Source organism: Melanerpes formicivorus, unplaced genomic scaffold, assembly GCF_026170545.1.
Source record: "Melanerpes formicivorus ecotype bairdi unplaced genomic scaffold, bMelFor1.0.p_v2 SCAF_19, whole genome shotgun sequence".
NCBI classification, from domain to species: Eukaryota; Metazoa; Chordata; class Aves; order Piciformes; family Picidae; genus Melanerpes; species Melanerpes formicivorus.
In genome coordinates, this window is record NW_027142371.1 from 13,524,930 (window position 1) to 13,538,650 (window position 13,721).

The 13,721-nt window shown below is 49.9% G+C and overlaps 1 protein-coding gene across 1 annotated transcript; it reads left to right on the top strand.

Moving 5' to 3' along the window:
- The first annotated feature begins 4,154 nt into the window (after positions 1-4,154).
- On the top strand, positions 4,155-10,366 carry FAM83D (family with sequence similarity 83 member D). Its single transcript, XM_068150129.1, has 4 exons — positions 4,155-4,685; positions 6,556-6,723; positions 8,189-8,313; positions 9,324-10,366. Exons 1-4 carry the CDS (start codon positions 4,233-4,235, stop codon positions 10,309-10,311), a joined length of 1,734 nt encoding a protein of 577 aa, XP_068006230.1. The 5' UTR covers positions 4,155-4,232; the 3' UTR covers positions 10,312-10,366.
- Positions 10,367-13,721: the final 3,355 nt, after the last annotated feature.

Sequence of the window (13,721 nt, forward strand, 5' to 3'; positions counted from 1 at the left end):
GTTGATCTGATTTCCAAACCTCAGCTCAGTTAAAGGCAGGGATTTCTTTCTCTGGGTTTGAAATATTGAGAGAAGTTTGGCTTCCTGCAGGATGCTAAATGGAAGACTAGAAAATATTTCTGGTGATTGGTTTAACCTTAAGGAACTGCAGAAGTCATTCTCTAGTAGAAAGAAGGTGATTTGGTGACTGGAGAGAGTTTACTGCATCTGTGTGGTGTCAACAGTGTCTCTTCTGATTACCTCAAGGAAATTGTTCCAGGATAACACCAAGCATAGCCTGGGCATCACTGAACTGGGAGGGGGAGGAGGAAAGGGAGGTGATCTTTGAGCTGTCTCTCTTCTTCCATGGTGCTGAGGGTTGTCTCTGCACATTCATCCTGTTGAGAATTCTGGACTCAATGTAACAAATTTTGGTGCTGCTACCCACTGGGTTGCAAGTGGTGCAAAATTCAGGCCTAGATGATGCTTTTGTTCCCCCCTACGGGAAAAAAATCCTACCTAGCTCAAAGCAAATAAAAAGACCCCTGGATGTGATAATGCTAAGTAGTTTGAGGCTTGCTTTCACTGAGAGCTGTTACTGCATTAAGGCTGTAGGAAGCCTGTCCACTTCAGGCACACTGCTTTTAGTGCACTGAAACTTTTTAGTTTCACTCTAGTTATAAGTCAAACTCCAGGAACTCAGCACTCTGGCTGTGATCTTGAGCAAGCCAACAACTGATTTACTGTCAGGCAAAAGATAGGGCAGGTTCTAGATGATAAAGCATCCCCCTGATTGGACTTGGTGTGGTAGCTGTACAACTGGCTGTGATACAGCTCTTCTGGCTTTGGCACTGTAAGGTGAGTGGTGTCTGATCAAATGTCAGATGAGAGAGTCAGTCACCAGTAAATCTTCCAGGCTGTGTTTCACAGCCATACAGTCATGGATTATCTCAAGTTGAAAGGGACCCATAAGGACCACGAAGTCCAACTCCATGCCAAGTACTTACCTACCACTGGCTTTGAGCTGAAGTTGCATCAGAGATGGACTTGTGAAGGCTGGAGTGGATTAATGCTGATGTGCTGGTGACGTTTGGGATACAATGGTCACTGCCTGGGGGGGCACTGGCTAACACACTCAGGGAAGGAGCTGGCAGTTCATGCTGCATGCAGAGCTGTGGGCTGTAAATCTGGGATGGGCAGTTTTGTAAGGTGGCTATTTTAACCTGCTCCTGGGGAACTAGTTTGTAGAGACAAACAGGCTGTCCTGGGGGCTACAAACCCACGGATACTTTTCAATGTGCAGCCTACCTCTAAGAGCAGGGTTTTTCCCCATAAGCTTCAGCAGTGTTTTCTATATCTATGTGTATTAAAGGCCAGGCCACTGGAAAGCTCTGACAGTAGAAGACACTTAGCTATTTCATTGGATCTTGGTACTGCTAAAAAGCTGTAGAAACTACAAATCATGTAGTGAGTGGCTCATTTAAGGAAGATTTGGTTATGGTTTTTTATGCTGCACCCAGTGTTTTTAGGCTCAATAAATATCTAAGCACAGATTCAAGATCAGATTAGGGTACTGTTTCTGTCAGCAGCAAGCCAAAGGGGGTAGTTGTTCCTACAGATTTACACAGAGGTGTGAGAATGTGGAGGTACTGATGGGTCTAGTGTAGGTGGAGCTGCCTGTGGGAATAATCCTGCTTGCAAAGCCATCCTGTGTGCTGAAGTGTCTAACAGACTGCCTGGCTGATGCAAGAAGCTTGGCTTTTCTTGGTGAAAGGCATTTTGTAGGGAGAAAAACAGGTGTGGCTCAGAACAGTGTCTCTGCTTCACTGAGCTCAGTCAAGAAGGTCCCAGCACTGAGATGATTGATAAGGGCTTAAGTACCACTGCTGGGTTCTGTTTGATGTCAGACCTGGATACTTACTTCATGTACCAAGTGATGTGATTTTAGCCCACTTAGGCTTACTCCTGTGATGTTCCAGAATCTTAAAACCCTCCTGATTTTGGGAAGAACTAACTCTAGGCTGTTGTGATTCTATACTATCTTGCAGATAGTGGTAGAACTGGTGAGGAAGAAGAGCATGGCAGGGCAATAGCAATAATGAATTGGTGCAATACTTGGTGGAGGCCACACATTCTCGAGTCTATTGAGCAGGGTCTTATTTTGTGGGGTTGAGAGCATTTGCAAGCTCCCAAACTGCATTGCCACTTCTGTTTAGTGTCCTTTTGCTTTAAGCTCGGAGCTCTGTTTACCCAAATCTTCTCTGCTGAAGCTAAATCAGCAGTGCCATGAAATAGGAGTATCTTAACTGAGGAAGCAATAGCACCGGTCTCCAGTGAGCCACAGATGAGCTGCTGTCCATCTGCTGGAAGGTGTTCTCCCTACATCTGGATATTTCTGTGCCTTATCATACTTGCTAAACTCGGTAACTAGTCTCTGGAAGGCTTGTGGTGACTCTACAGTGCTGTTCTTTATCTTGGAGACCGTTTTGCAAGGGGATAACAGTCCAGAGCATGCCAGATGCTGAAGTTTTGATTTGCGCTCTCAGTTCTCTCATGATCACGAGTTCTCCCGTCCTAAATACACAGAAAGGAGATGTGCAGGGTCCTCACTCTAATTTACCAAATCATGTTGACCTACTTTATTATTAGCAGTTCTCTACAGGCAGAGTCCAGAAGACACCCTTAGCAGCAAGCCTCTTGCTGCAGAACACAGCTGATATTGACATTTTTTGTGCTCTGCTCTGCCTGCGGCCATACAACAGAATGTGGTGTCCCTGGTTGTCCTGTGGCTTTATTCTGCTGTATTCATGTTGGCCAAACTAGTGATGAACTTCTCAGTTTCCCCCCTTCAATTCGAGTCCCACTGGGTTCTTCAGGCAACATCTGCCACGGCACAATTCCAACCTAGAGCATTTTGTTGGTATTTCAACTGTGGGCGCTGTAGTAGAGGAGACCCTGCTCGAGATACCTGTTCCCAAACCTCCACCAATGCAATTACCTCCACCTGCAGCTGGAGAGGAGATACGGGTCTTAACCAGTGCAGATGCAGCCTTAGCATTGCCACCTGTGCGTCTTCAGCCTCCAGACTGTGATGTGAGGACAGACGAGAGGAGTGTTGGTGAGCCTGGTGCACCTCGGTGTGACTGCTGCAGGGCGTACAGGGCGTGAAGGAACGCCGGCCAGCCTCCTGCACTAACTCCTCACTCCTTTGATCAGTAGTAAACGATGTACAAACAAAAACTTGATGAAATGTATTTTACGTGAGGAAGAAGAAGAAGAAATTAATGTCAGAACTGTATATTGTATTAGCAGCTTTGTGTATAAAATGGCATTTTGGCAATCAGAGTCTAATATATTTAAAACTGGTTTTGTTTTGTTTTGTTTTGTTTTTTAAACAATAAAGGGTATTTGATATTGTATGGAACTGACTTTATTGCTCCTGTAAAGTATGACAAGGTGGTTTCTTAACACGTTGAAGCAATGCAGCAAAATCTTAACTTGTATGTGAAAAACACTCGATGCCAAAAGGGTATGTCTGACAGTATTAGCACCGGACTCCAGCGTCTTTAATAAGAGAGATTGACATTGTTTTTTATTTAAAAGTTATATTAAATTTCTTTTAATACAAAAAAAAAAATGCCACTGAGCTTTATTTAATGGGTTTGGATTTCGGGGCGGCGGGGGGGAAGCGTCTCTGCCTCTCTCCTAGGTACGCGTGGCCAGGAATTGCCTAGAAGAGACAATCCAAGCAGGGGCTAGATGCGAGTTGTTATTTTCAGCGGGTACCGGTAGTTTGTGCTGGGGATGGGCGGAAAGGGCAAGCTCTGCTTGGCTTTTCCGAATTTCCTTGTGTCCGGGGCACTCAGGGTGTGCGTGAATGGTTCTGGCGAAGGTGAAGTCGGCTATCCCTGCTCCCAGCCCCGGCACAGCAGGACAGGGTGGGTGAGAGCCGCGGGTGGGGCTGGCCACGGGGCAGATCTGAGGCAGCTTCGAGGGGATTCAGGGGGATGCCAGGCAGCATGAGACACCCGTCTCGGAGGAACTCGGCGGCCTGAGAAGGGGAGCGTACGGCAGTAACCGAGCCGGGCGGTCCCCTACAACAAACGCGACCCAACCCTCTTCTCGTCCCGCCCCGGCAGCAGCCAACCGCGGCCCGGGGCGGGGCACGGCTCCCCCAGTGGCGGCGGCGGCGCGGAGCTGTTTGGATTCAAACTTCCATAAAGGCGCTCCCAGTCCCGCGGCCGTGCCGTGCCATGGCCAACAGCTCGCAATGTCTGGAGGAGGGCACCGGGCGCTGGCCACCGCAGCCGCCCGAGCCCTACAGCGAGGCGCAGCGGCTGGCGCTGGAGGAGCTGGTGGCGGGCGGCCCCGAGGCGCTGCGAGCCTTCCTGCGGCGAGAGCAGCTGCCGCCCTTCCTCTCGGAGCCCGAGGTGCGGGCCGTAGTGCGGGGCACGCTGCCGCCCGCAGCGGGCACGGAGCCGGCGGCAGAGACCTCTCTCGGCGCTTCTCTCGATGCCTCCTCGCTCACCTACTTCCCCGAGCGCTCGGACCTGGAGCCGCCGGAGCTGGAGCTGGGCTGGCCGGGTTTCGCCAGCGGCGCCTTCCGCGGGCTGACGCGGGTGGAGGCGCACTTCCAGCCCGACTATGGGGCCGGCGACTGCGGCTGCAAGGAGGCGGTGCGGCGGCAGATCCGCTCTGCCCGGCAGGTGAGCGAGTGCGGCGGGAGCGGGCTGCGGGCTCAGGCGGCAACGCCCCCTGCAAGAGCCCCGGCCGGGGCCGTTCGCTAGCGGCTCTGCGAACCGGGACACAGATCCGCTTGCTGCCCACGCTGCTGGGGATCAGCGCGGGGCACGGTTGGGTCTGGGCTGTGAGCGCATGTTGCCGGCTCATGTCTAGCTTTTCACCTACCAGCACCCCAAGGTCTTTCTCTGCAGGGCTGCTCTCTGTCTCTTCCTTCCCCCGGCCTGGACTGATACCAGAGGTTGCTCTGATCCAGGTGCGGGACCTTGCACTTGGCCCCGTAGCAGCTCACGAGGTTCACATGGGTTCGCTTCTCAAGCTTGTCCACATCCCTTCGAGTGTTACTAAGCAAGACCAAACGGCTTTAAAACGCCTGTTGACCAAAGAAAGGCAGCTTAGGAGGACGAGTTTATAAACACATGATTGCTTCTCTTCTTAATGGCGTGTGTGTATATGTTACTGCTGGGGAATGTCACTTTCCGGGTTCCTCTGGAGGTGGTAGGCTGCAAGCTTCCAGCCCCCAGTACTGCATACGGCACTGCTGCTGCTCTTCATAAAGAAACCACTCACTGACTTCGAACTGATCTTGCTCTTATTCAAAGTGGAAGCTTTCCTGTTCCAGGTTCCTCACTGCTGTGCTCTGCAAGCCGGTCTTCCTTGCAGCAACCTCATACAGTCCCTTAAAGGGAATGACACACAAAAAAAGCCTCTCTTGTAAAAGAAGAACTCTCTTATAAAAGATCCCTAGGATTATATCTCCCTTCTCCATCCATCCATTCTCTCTTCTTCACCTTTTCTCTCTTTCACCTCATTAGTTGCCCCCAAGGCTTGCTTTTAGCAGGCCTTCACCTGTGAATGGTTCATCTGATGCAGAGTATGGTGTAGTGAGTTCTGACTGTTCTGTGTAGCTCTTATGGTACCTGAGGTTGTGGCCTCCAATTGCAATCCCCAGGAGGGAGCCACCCTTCTGGTAGGCAGCCATTCAATTGGCTCAGATGAAATTTAAATGGATAGCTTCCTTTTCGGGTGGCTCTGTGTAATGTGCTCATACATGGCACGCCTTTGAATCAGCAACTGAGCTCTGTACCTGCCCCCTTCTGAGTGCAGAAGCATAGAGTGTATGTGAGGATGACATGAACATGGGCTCCTGGCCAGAAACGGTCACAAAGGGAAGCTCTGTTCTCAAAGGATCCTTATCAGGTAGATGAGACCAGTCTGGTGACTTCAGTAAACTCCATGCAAGCAGCTGTTTCTCCCCAAAGCTGTTCTGCTTTGTAATTGCTTGTAGCATCCTGCCACTGCCTCCCCTCACACTGAGCCCAGAGCCAGGCAAGGTGTTCCAGCAGCTGCCGTGTGTGTGCCTGATCCAGGGAGTGGTTTTGTGGGCATGAAATGGAGAGAAATTTTGGGCCCCTGTATTTTATTGAACATCAGATGCTATGGAATATTGCTTAATCGTGTCAGAGTTCCTTGGGAGGCCATAACCTCAAGCAGTCTGGATTCCCACTTCTGCTGTGGTAGTTTCTCCAGTGATCCCAAAAGGCCAGATTACAGGAAATTGTGTACCAAAGCAGGCTGTGAAAATGCACAAAAGCAACAGCTGACATGAGGAAAAACCTCTTCAGGCTTATGCTTTGCACCCCAGGGCATAATGAATTGACAGAAACACTGGGGGAATGTAGAAACCTTTTATAACTTGCCAGGGCCTGGGCAGCAGGAGGGGAAATTATGCTTCTGCCCATGATGATGGCAGCAGGAGAAAACAGCTAGGAGAGGCAGTGATCTGGCCTGCTGTAAAATAAAGCTCTTGAACAAGAGGTGTCACTCTTCTTGCAGGTGATTGCCCTGGTGATGGATACCTTCACAGATATTGATATCTTTGGTGACCTCCAGGATGCCTATAACAACCGCAGAGTCCCTGTCTATATCCTCCTGGACCAGGAGTTTTTACCCTGTTTCTTGGAGATGTGTAAGAATTTAGGAGTTTGTCCTGAGCAGGAAGAGGTAAGTATTAAAAATTCAAACCAAGCCCTCCCATGTTTGTTTGTTTCTGGTGGTACAGTTTGTGGTGTTGGATATCAGACACTCTGCTCTAAAGCATCAGAGTCCCTTGAAAGGCTAGAGCTGGTATGAAAGGGCATTTTGTGAAGTGCTTCTCAGCTGGTGAAGATCCAGGGTTGATAGGGTGCCAGTACAGCCTCTGACCCAGCCTGTGAACCTGCTCACAAACTCAGTGAAAACCAAGCAAAGAAGGCACCTCTGCTACCATACTCTGCCTGTGTGCTGGAGCTCCAGCCCTGCTCTGCACCAGCCTGGTGTGCTGGGTGGGGTGCACACTGCCAGCCCTGTCCTCAGGAAGCAACAATTTGCAAGTATTTAGTTTTGCAAGACCTAAGAAGCTTTATTCTTTGGCTCAAAGGATTTAGAATCATAGAATCAATAAGGTTGGAAGAGACCTCAAAGATCATCAAGTCCAACCTGTCACCCAACACCTCATGACTACTAAACCATGGCACCAAGTGCCATGTCCAGTCCCCTCTTGAACACCTCCAGGGATGGTGACTCCACCACCTCCCTGGGCAGCACATTCCAATGTCTAACAACATTCCCTGTGAAGAACTTTCTCCTCACTTCAAGCCTAAACATCCCCTGGCACAGCTTGAGACTGTGTCCTCTTGTTCTGGTGCTGCTTGCCTGGGAGAAGAGACCAACCCCCACCTGGCTACGACTTCCTTTCAGGTAGTTGTAGAGAGCAAGGAGGTCTCCTCTGAGCCTCTTCTTCTCCAGGCTAAACAATCTCAGCTCCCTTAGCCTCTCCTCACAGGGCTTGTGCTCTCCCCAGCCTCGTTGCCCTTCTCTGTACATGTTCAAGTGTCTCAATGTCCTTCTTAAACTGAGGGGCCCAGAACTGGACACAGGACTCAAGGTGTGGCCTAACCAGTGCTGAGTACAGGGGCACAATGACTTCTCTGCTCCTGCTGGCCACACTTCTTGCTAAGGGAAACAAAGCCAGGGAGCTAGAGGGTGGTACAGCTCTGGCAACATCCCCTTCCTTTCCTAATACAGAATTGCTTACTTCTAAAAGGTTTGGATGATGTGAGCCAGCTGATTTACTTAATTCCTCTGAATGTAAGATGACAGAACTGTGTTATGGCTTGGCTTGGACAGGTTTAAGCTCCCCCCAGCAAGGGGTTCTCTGGACAGGGAAACACTCAGAGCTCTGTGGGCAGTAATTAATTGGAACTAGCTATTCTCTCCACAGAATCCCCTAACTGAAACTCAGAGGTATCTAACTTAGATCCCTGTGTTGTCCTGTGGAACTGATGACACTCAGATACAGACAATGTAAGGGAGTTAATGTCATTCCTGTCTTCACAGCTGATTTTTGGGTAGCATCGCTAATCAAAACTCCTTGGGAGTTAACTGAAATCTGATGTCATTTTTTTCCCCCCCTTCTTTTCCCCAACAGCTGATGAGAGTTCGGACACTCACAGGCAACACCTTCTACATGAGGTCAGGTGCCAAAATTGTTGGGAAAGTCCATGAGAAGTTCATGTTAATCGATGGCATCAGGGTGGCAACAGGCTCCTACAGGCAAGTACTTGTGGTCTGCTGGTGCCTGATGAAGCTGTAGAGGCTTTCTGCAAGAATCATAGAATCACAGAATGGTTTGGTTTGGGTTGGAAAGAACCATAAAGGTCATCTAGTTCCAACCCCCTACCACAGGGACATCTACTAGACCAGGTTGCTCAAGTTCCCATCCAATCCAGGGTTGGAGCCTCCATGGCTTCTCTGGGCACCCTGTTCCAGTGCCTCACCACCCTCATGGGAAAGAATTTCTTCCCACTGTCTAATCTAAATTGACCTGCTTCCAGTTTGAAGCCTTTACTTCTCATCCTGTCACTCCATGCTTTTCAAAAAAGTCCATCTCCAGCTCCTCTGTGGTCCCCTTCAAACTCTTGAAGGTTGCTCCAAGATCTCCCTGGAGCCTTCTCCAGACTGAACATCCCCAACTCTCTCTGCTCTCACAGCAAAGGAGTTCCAGCACTCGGGTCATTATTGTAGCCTCCTCTGGATCTACTTCAGGAGGTCTGTGTCCTTGTGTTGGGTGCTCCAGAGCTGGACCCAGCACTGCAGGTGGGGCCTTGGCAGAGCAGAGGGACAGAAGCCCCTCCCTCCACCTGCTGCTCACACTACAGGGGATGCAACCCAGGACATGCTTGGGTCTGAGCTGTGGGCACATGTTGCCAGCTCATGTTGGCTTCTCATCAACCAGCATCCTCAAGTCCTTCTCTGGACTGCTTTCTATCCATCTAAGAAGCACAAATCAACTTTGCTGATTGCCTAGTGATAACAAATGCAAAAGGTAAGTGGACTACCTGTGTCCAATTGGGACTAGCACAACTGGGAGCAGCTCTGGAAAACTGGCTTACACAATTTGTTCCTAGCAAGGCACCTGGCCATGGCTAAATAAGAGCTATTGCTGAAAAGGGGAGTGAATAGTCTACAGGTTTTATATCTCATGTTCAGCACTTCTGAGTTTTGCTCTCTGTCAGTTGAAATGCTCTGACAATTAACAGTGAATCTTGGTTTGTTTTCCATAGTTTCACGTGGTCTGATGGGAGGCTGAACAGCAGTAACTTGCTGGTGCTGTCAGGTCAAGTGGTCGAACGCTTTGACCTGCAGTTCAGGATTCTTTATGCCCAGTCGATGCCCATCAGCTCTAAGTGGCTGCCCAGCTGCAGGAACAGTGGGATCCTTGATCACCTGGTGAATGGTACAGAGTCCCCCAGAGAATATACTGTAGAAGGCAACTTGAGAGCAGCATTTGCCAGGCTGTCTAGCACTCCAAAGAAACTGTTGAAAGAACCAGATCAGGCTGAGGATAGTCCTGGAGGCAAACCTCGTAACCCAGGGCACTCCTGCCCTCCTGAAGAGGAGTGGTTCAGCAATGGAGAGGCCACAGTGGAACAGAGAAGTGTCTCTACCCAAACAGGGTCATGGGAAGAGAAGCTTGTAGTGAGGGCATGTAGTGCTGCCACACAGACCAACACTCTGACTGAAGAGGTTGGCACTCAGACATCTGCCACTGCCAGAACGACAGGCACTCAGACTTCAGTTCTGCTGAAGGCTGCAGTGACGCAGACCAAGGAAGATGAGCACACAGAAACTCCCCTACTTCACAGAAAGCTGTACACAGAAGCTCCCCTGCTTCACAGAAAGCTGTCAAGAGAAGGCCCTTACCTGGCTGGGAAGGCCATATCCAGTTCCAGTCTGCAGTCTGTGTCTTCCTCATCATCCCAGTGCTCTCTGGCAAGCTCTGCTGGCTCGCTCTCCTCTCTCCGCTCCTTCGACTATTCCGCCAGCCGCAGGGCAGAGCACTTCCAAAAGCTTCACAAAGAGAGGCAGTTCCACTACTCCACTATCCGCTCCAAGCTCAGCCACATGGTGGATATCCTGTCCCGGAGGGGACGTGCGCCTGGAAGCTACGCCACCCAATACCCGGCGAGGTGCAGCCTGAAGCAGCGGCGCGACATCAGCGCCAGCCTGCGCAGCCTCCGCGACGTTTCCCTCTTTTCCCTGAACAAGTGAGCGCTGCCCTGAGTGCAGAACAGGTGAGCTCCAGTCCCAAACTGGGGTGGCTTTGTCCTTCCAGCACTTTGACTTCTTTGATACATGTGTATGTTGCTCCCCAGCACTTTGCCTCAGACTATGCATTCGAAGCAGTAGAAGAGAGGGGGTTATTTATGCTGTAACTGCACTTGCATGTTCCTCTTGTATGTAGTAGTGGTGGAGGTTTTAATTCTGGATGTTTAACCTGAAATGTACACTCAGTGGGTGGGTTCCAGTTGGTGCCTGTTGCCCCTCGTCCTACTAAGACTTTTAATCTTCATGCTTTAAAATGAGCTTCCAGTTCTGGCTCACCCTCTGAGTATCTGAATCATCTTTTGTCTGTTAAGAGACCTGTCAACAGCTTCCTTCTTTAGAGTGAACTTGGAGGCCAGTCCCTGCAGGCACATGACAAAGCTCCTCTTCAAAAGCAAACTGACAAAGGCACTACAGAATGTTATGGGCTATGTTCAGTAAGGTTATTGCACACATTAAGAGTGAAACCCTGCCCTCCCCTTTTTCTCTTTAAAATGCCCTACCTGAAATGCTCTTTCCTGCTGTCTTTATCCACTGCCAACTCGGTTTGAGGAGTTGACAAGCCCCATGTGGTTCTGGAAAACACTTTCAATATGAAACACCTCTCAGGTGAAGTTGCTTTGCAGAGGTGTCACCTGAATGGCTTTTTCCCTTTTTAGCAGTGGTGGTGGTGAGAGAAGTTCAGTTCTCCCCCACACACACACACAAACCACAGCCAACTCAGTCAGAGAAGCAAAGGGAAAGGCTACATTTTTACAAGCATAATGAAATATAATGAATATATACAAAACATACAGTGTCTACAGTATATACAATAACATACAGGAAAGAAGGTCACATAGAACACTCCCTCCAGCTGGAGGAGGGTTCCCCCCCCCAAAAACCCTTTTCCCCCTTCCTCCTTTTTTCCCCCAAAAAAAGGATTAGAGGGGAAAATGGATATTAAGGGAAATTCTGTTAGTTCAAAGCAGTTGTTAAGAAACTAATTCTTTTTCTTCCCTTACCTCACCAGTCCAAGATCAGTACTGCTGTGACAGTTTTAGGCTGTGCCTTTAAGAAGGACAGCTACTGAAGCACTCTGGCTGAATGTTTTGGTGTAAAAAGGGGAAACAAAGATAATTCTAAACGAATTTCATTGGTAGATTGGTAGCAAAGTTTTAGTCTGTGCAGTCAGTCTCTGTCTGTTTGGAGTCTGAACAGCTATTTTTCCTCTCTGTGCTTGGTGCTGATCTTCAACTAACGAGATAAGAGACCAATTCTTTTTCTTCCCTTAGCATATGCTTTGAACTAACAGATTTTCCCCCTTAATAATTACTTTTCTCTTTGTTTTTCCTTTTTACACCAAAACATTCAGCTAGAGTAGTCAGTAGCTGTCCTTTCCTTAAAGGCACAGCCTAAAACTGTCACAGCAGCACAGCCTGTCTGTGCTTGCAGGGTCACTTTTCTGAGCAGTGTGTGGATTCCCTCATGGAGCTCTGAGCTGTTGCTCTTGAGAGCTGCATCGCTTCGGTGAGCAGCCAGAATGAGCTCTGCCAGGTCAGAGCAGCGTGGGTGATGTTTTTCCTTCTTCTCTCTGGCCAGCAGATGGCGCATTTCAGCTGCTGGCCCGGGGAGCCCCGGGAACAGCAAGGAGTGAGTTGCATGGGCAGGAAAAGCCCCAAAGCTCAACAAGGCTGAAACTTGTGTAGAGAGCAACGCTTCGTTCTGCTACCTTGGGCATTCCTATCTCAGAAATAACAATGGTAGCACTCGAGCATCTCAAAGGCGTTTTCCAGTCATAGTGATTCTGTGAGATCTCTTTGTGCAAAGAGGCTTAGATGCTTTTGCATCTTGGATTTCAAAGTAGCCACTCCCTGAAGTTATAAGGCAGCTGTACAGAGGCACGAGTGGGAGAGAGCTCTGTCAGCACTTGTTCAAAAAGATAAGGCTTTTGTGTCTGGTTCCTGGAGCTGGAACACTGGGACTGAGGCAAGGAGCTGGGATCTACCTTCACAGCTGAGTGTGAGCTGTATTTTGAGAAGCTCACATTTGGCAGTGCTTGAATGTATGCAAGATCGACTGGTTTGCTCCATGTGTTTCTTTCATTACACGGTACAGCTGTTGTGGTACTCACAGGAACAAGCAGCAGTTTACAAATAAACTCGTTTTGCCACAGGGGATTTCGCCCGAGCTGTGTTTTCTCTTTGTAGGGCATGTGGAGCTGGGGTGACTAACGCAGGACTTCCTCGCCTTTTCGTGGTGCTTTCCCGCTGCTCTGGGCATGCTTACCTTGAAGGCAGCTGCCCAGGTTAGAGAGCCCTCTGCCCCCTCCGTTTGGGAACAGCCTTTCGGTCCGGGCTGGCCGCAGGTGGGGGCTGTCCTTTCTCTCCCTGCCTCATCCAGGGCTTCGGGGGTAGCCGGCGGGCTCTCGCTGCTGGCTGCCACTGCCCGGGGCCGGGCGGAGCGGAGGCTGTTCTGCCTCGGGGCAGGCTCCCCCCGCGGTCCCACCGGCTTCTCGCTGCGGTGGGAGCAGCTGCCGCCGTTCTCGGAGCCCGAGGTGCGGACCCGGAGCCGGCGGCAGAGACCTTGCTTGGGGCTTCCTCGCTCACCTGCTTCCCCCGAGCGCTCGGACCTGGAGCCGCCGGAGCTGGGCTGGCCGGAGCTGGGCTGGCCGGAGCTGGGCTGGCCGGAGCTGGGCTGGCCGGGCTTCGCCGGCGGCGCCTCCCGTGGGCTGAGTTTTTCAAGCTCAGCATTGCTTTAGCTGAAGTCTTACTATACTAACAGAAGGAGCACTTCAAACCAAAGACAACGTTCCAAGGCAGCTTTTTAATGTCATTTCAGTCCCTAGGCCCTTCCAGCCTGGCAGGGAGCCATTGCAGCAACACAGCATGGGCTTTTTTACAGCAAATGATGCAGTTAACTGATAGAAACCTTGTGTAATCAGGGTTTCCAAAGTCTGCTTATGAAATTACCGTGTGGGATCTTGTTGCAAATCAGGATGTATGATAGCTGCTAGTTCTTCCTTCTCCTCTGGTGCCTTGCTCTGCCAGAGAAAAATAAAGATGGACTTGACTGGCTTCTTGGCAACTCCACGCTGCCTTTATCCATCATCTAGATGCAAACACGTTTTATCTGTTTCAGCATTTTGCAGGGATTAGCATCAGAGCAGCTGTAATTTCTCAGCCCCTTCTCCTGCCTCTTGCTCCATTTTATAGGTAGATACTGTGCTTGCCCATTTCTGATCTTATGAAATTTCCACCCTTCAAGTTCTTCAAGGTAAGCACTGACATTCCTGAGATTGCTTCAGTCTCTTCTCACTGTATCTAAGTGAGATGAGGTCATAATAAAAGGAGATAAAAGAGCTTGTCTAGTTCTGT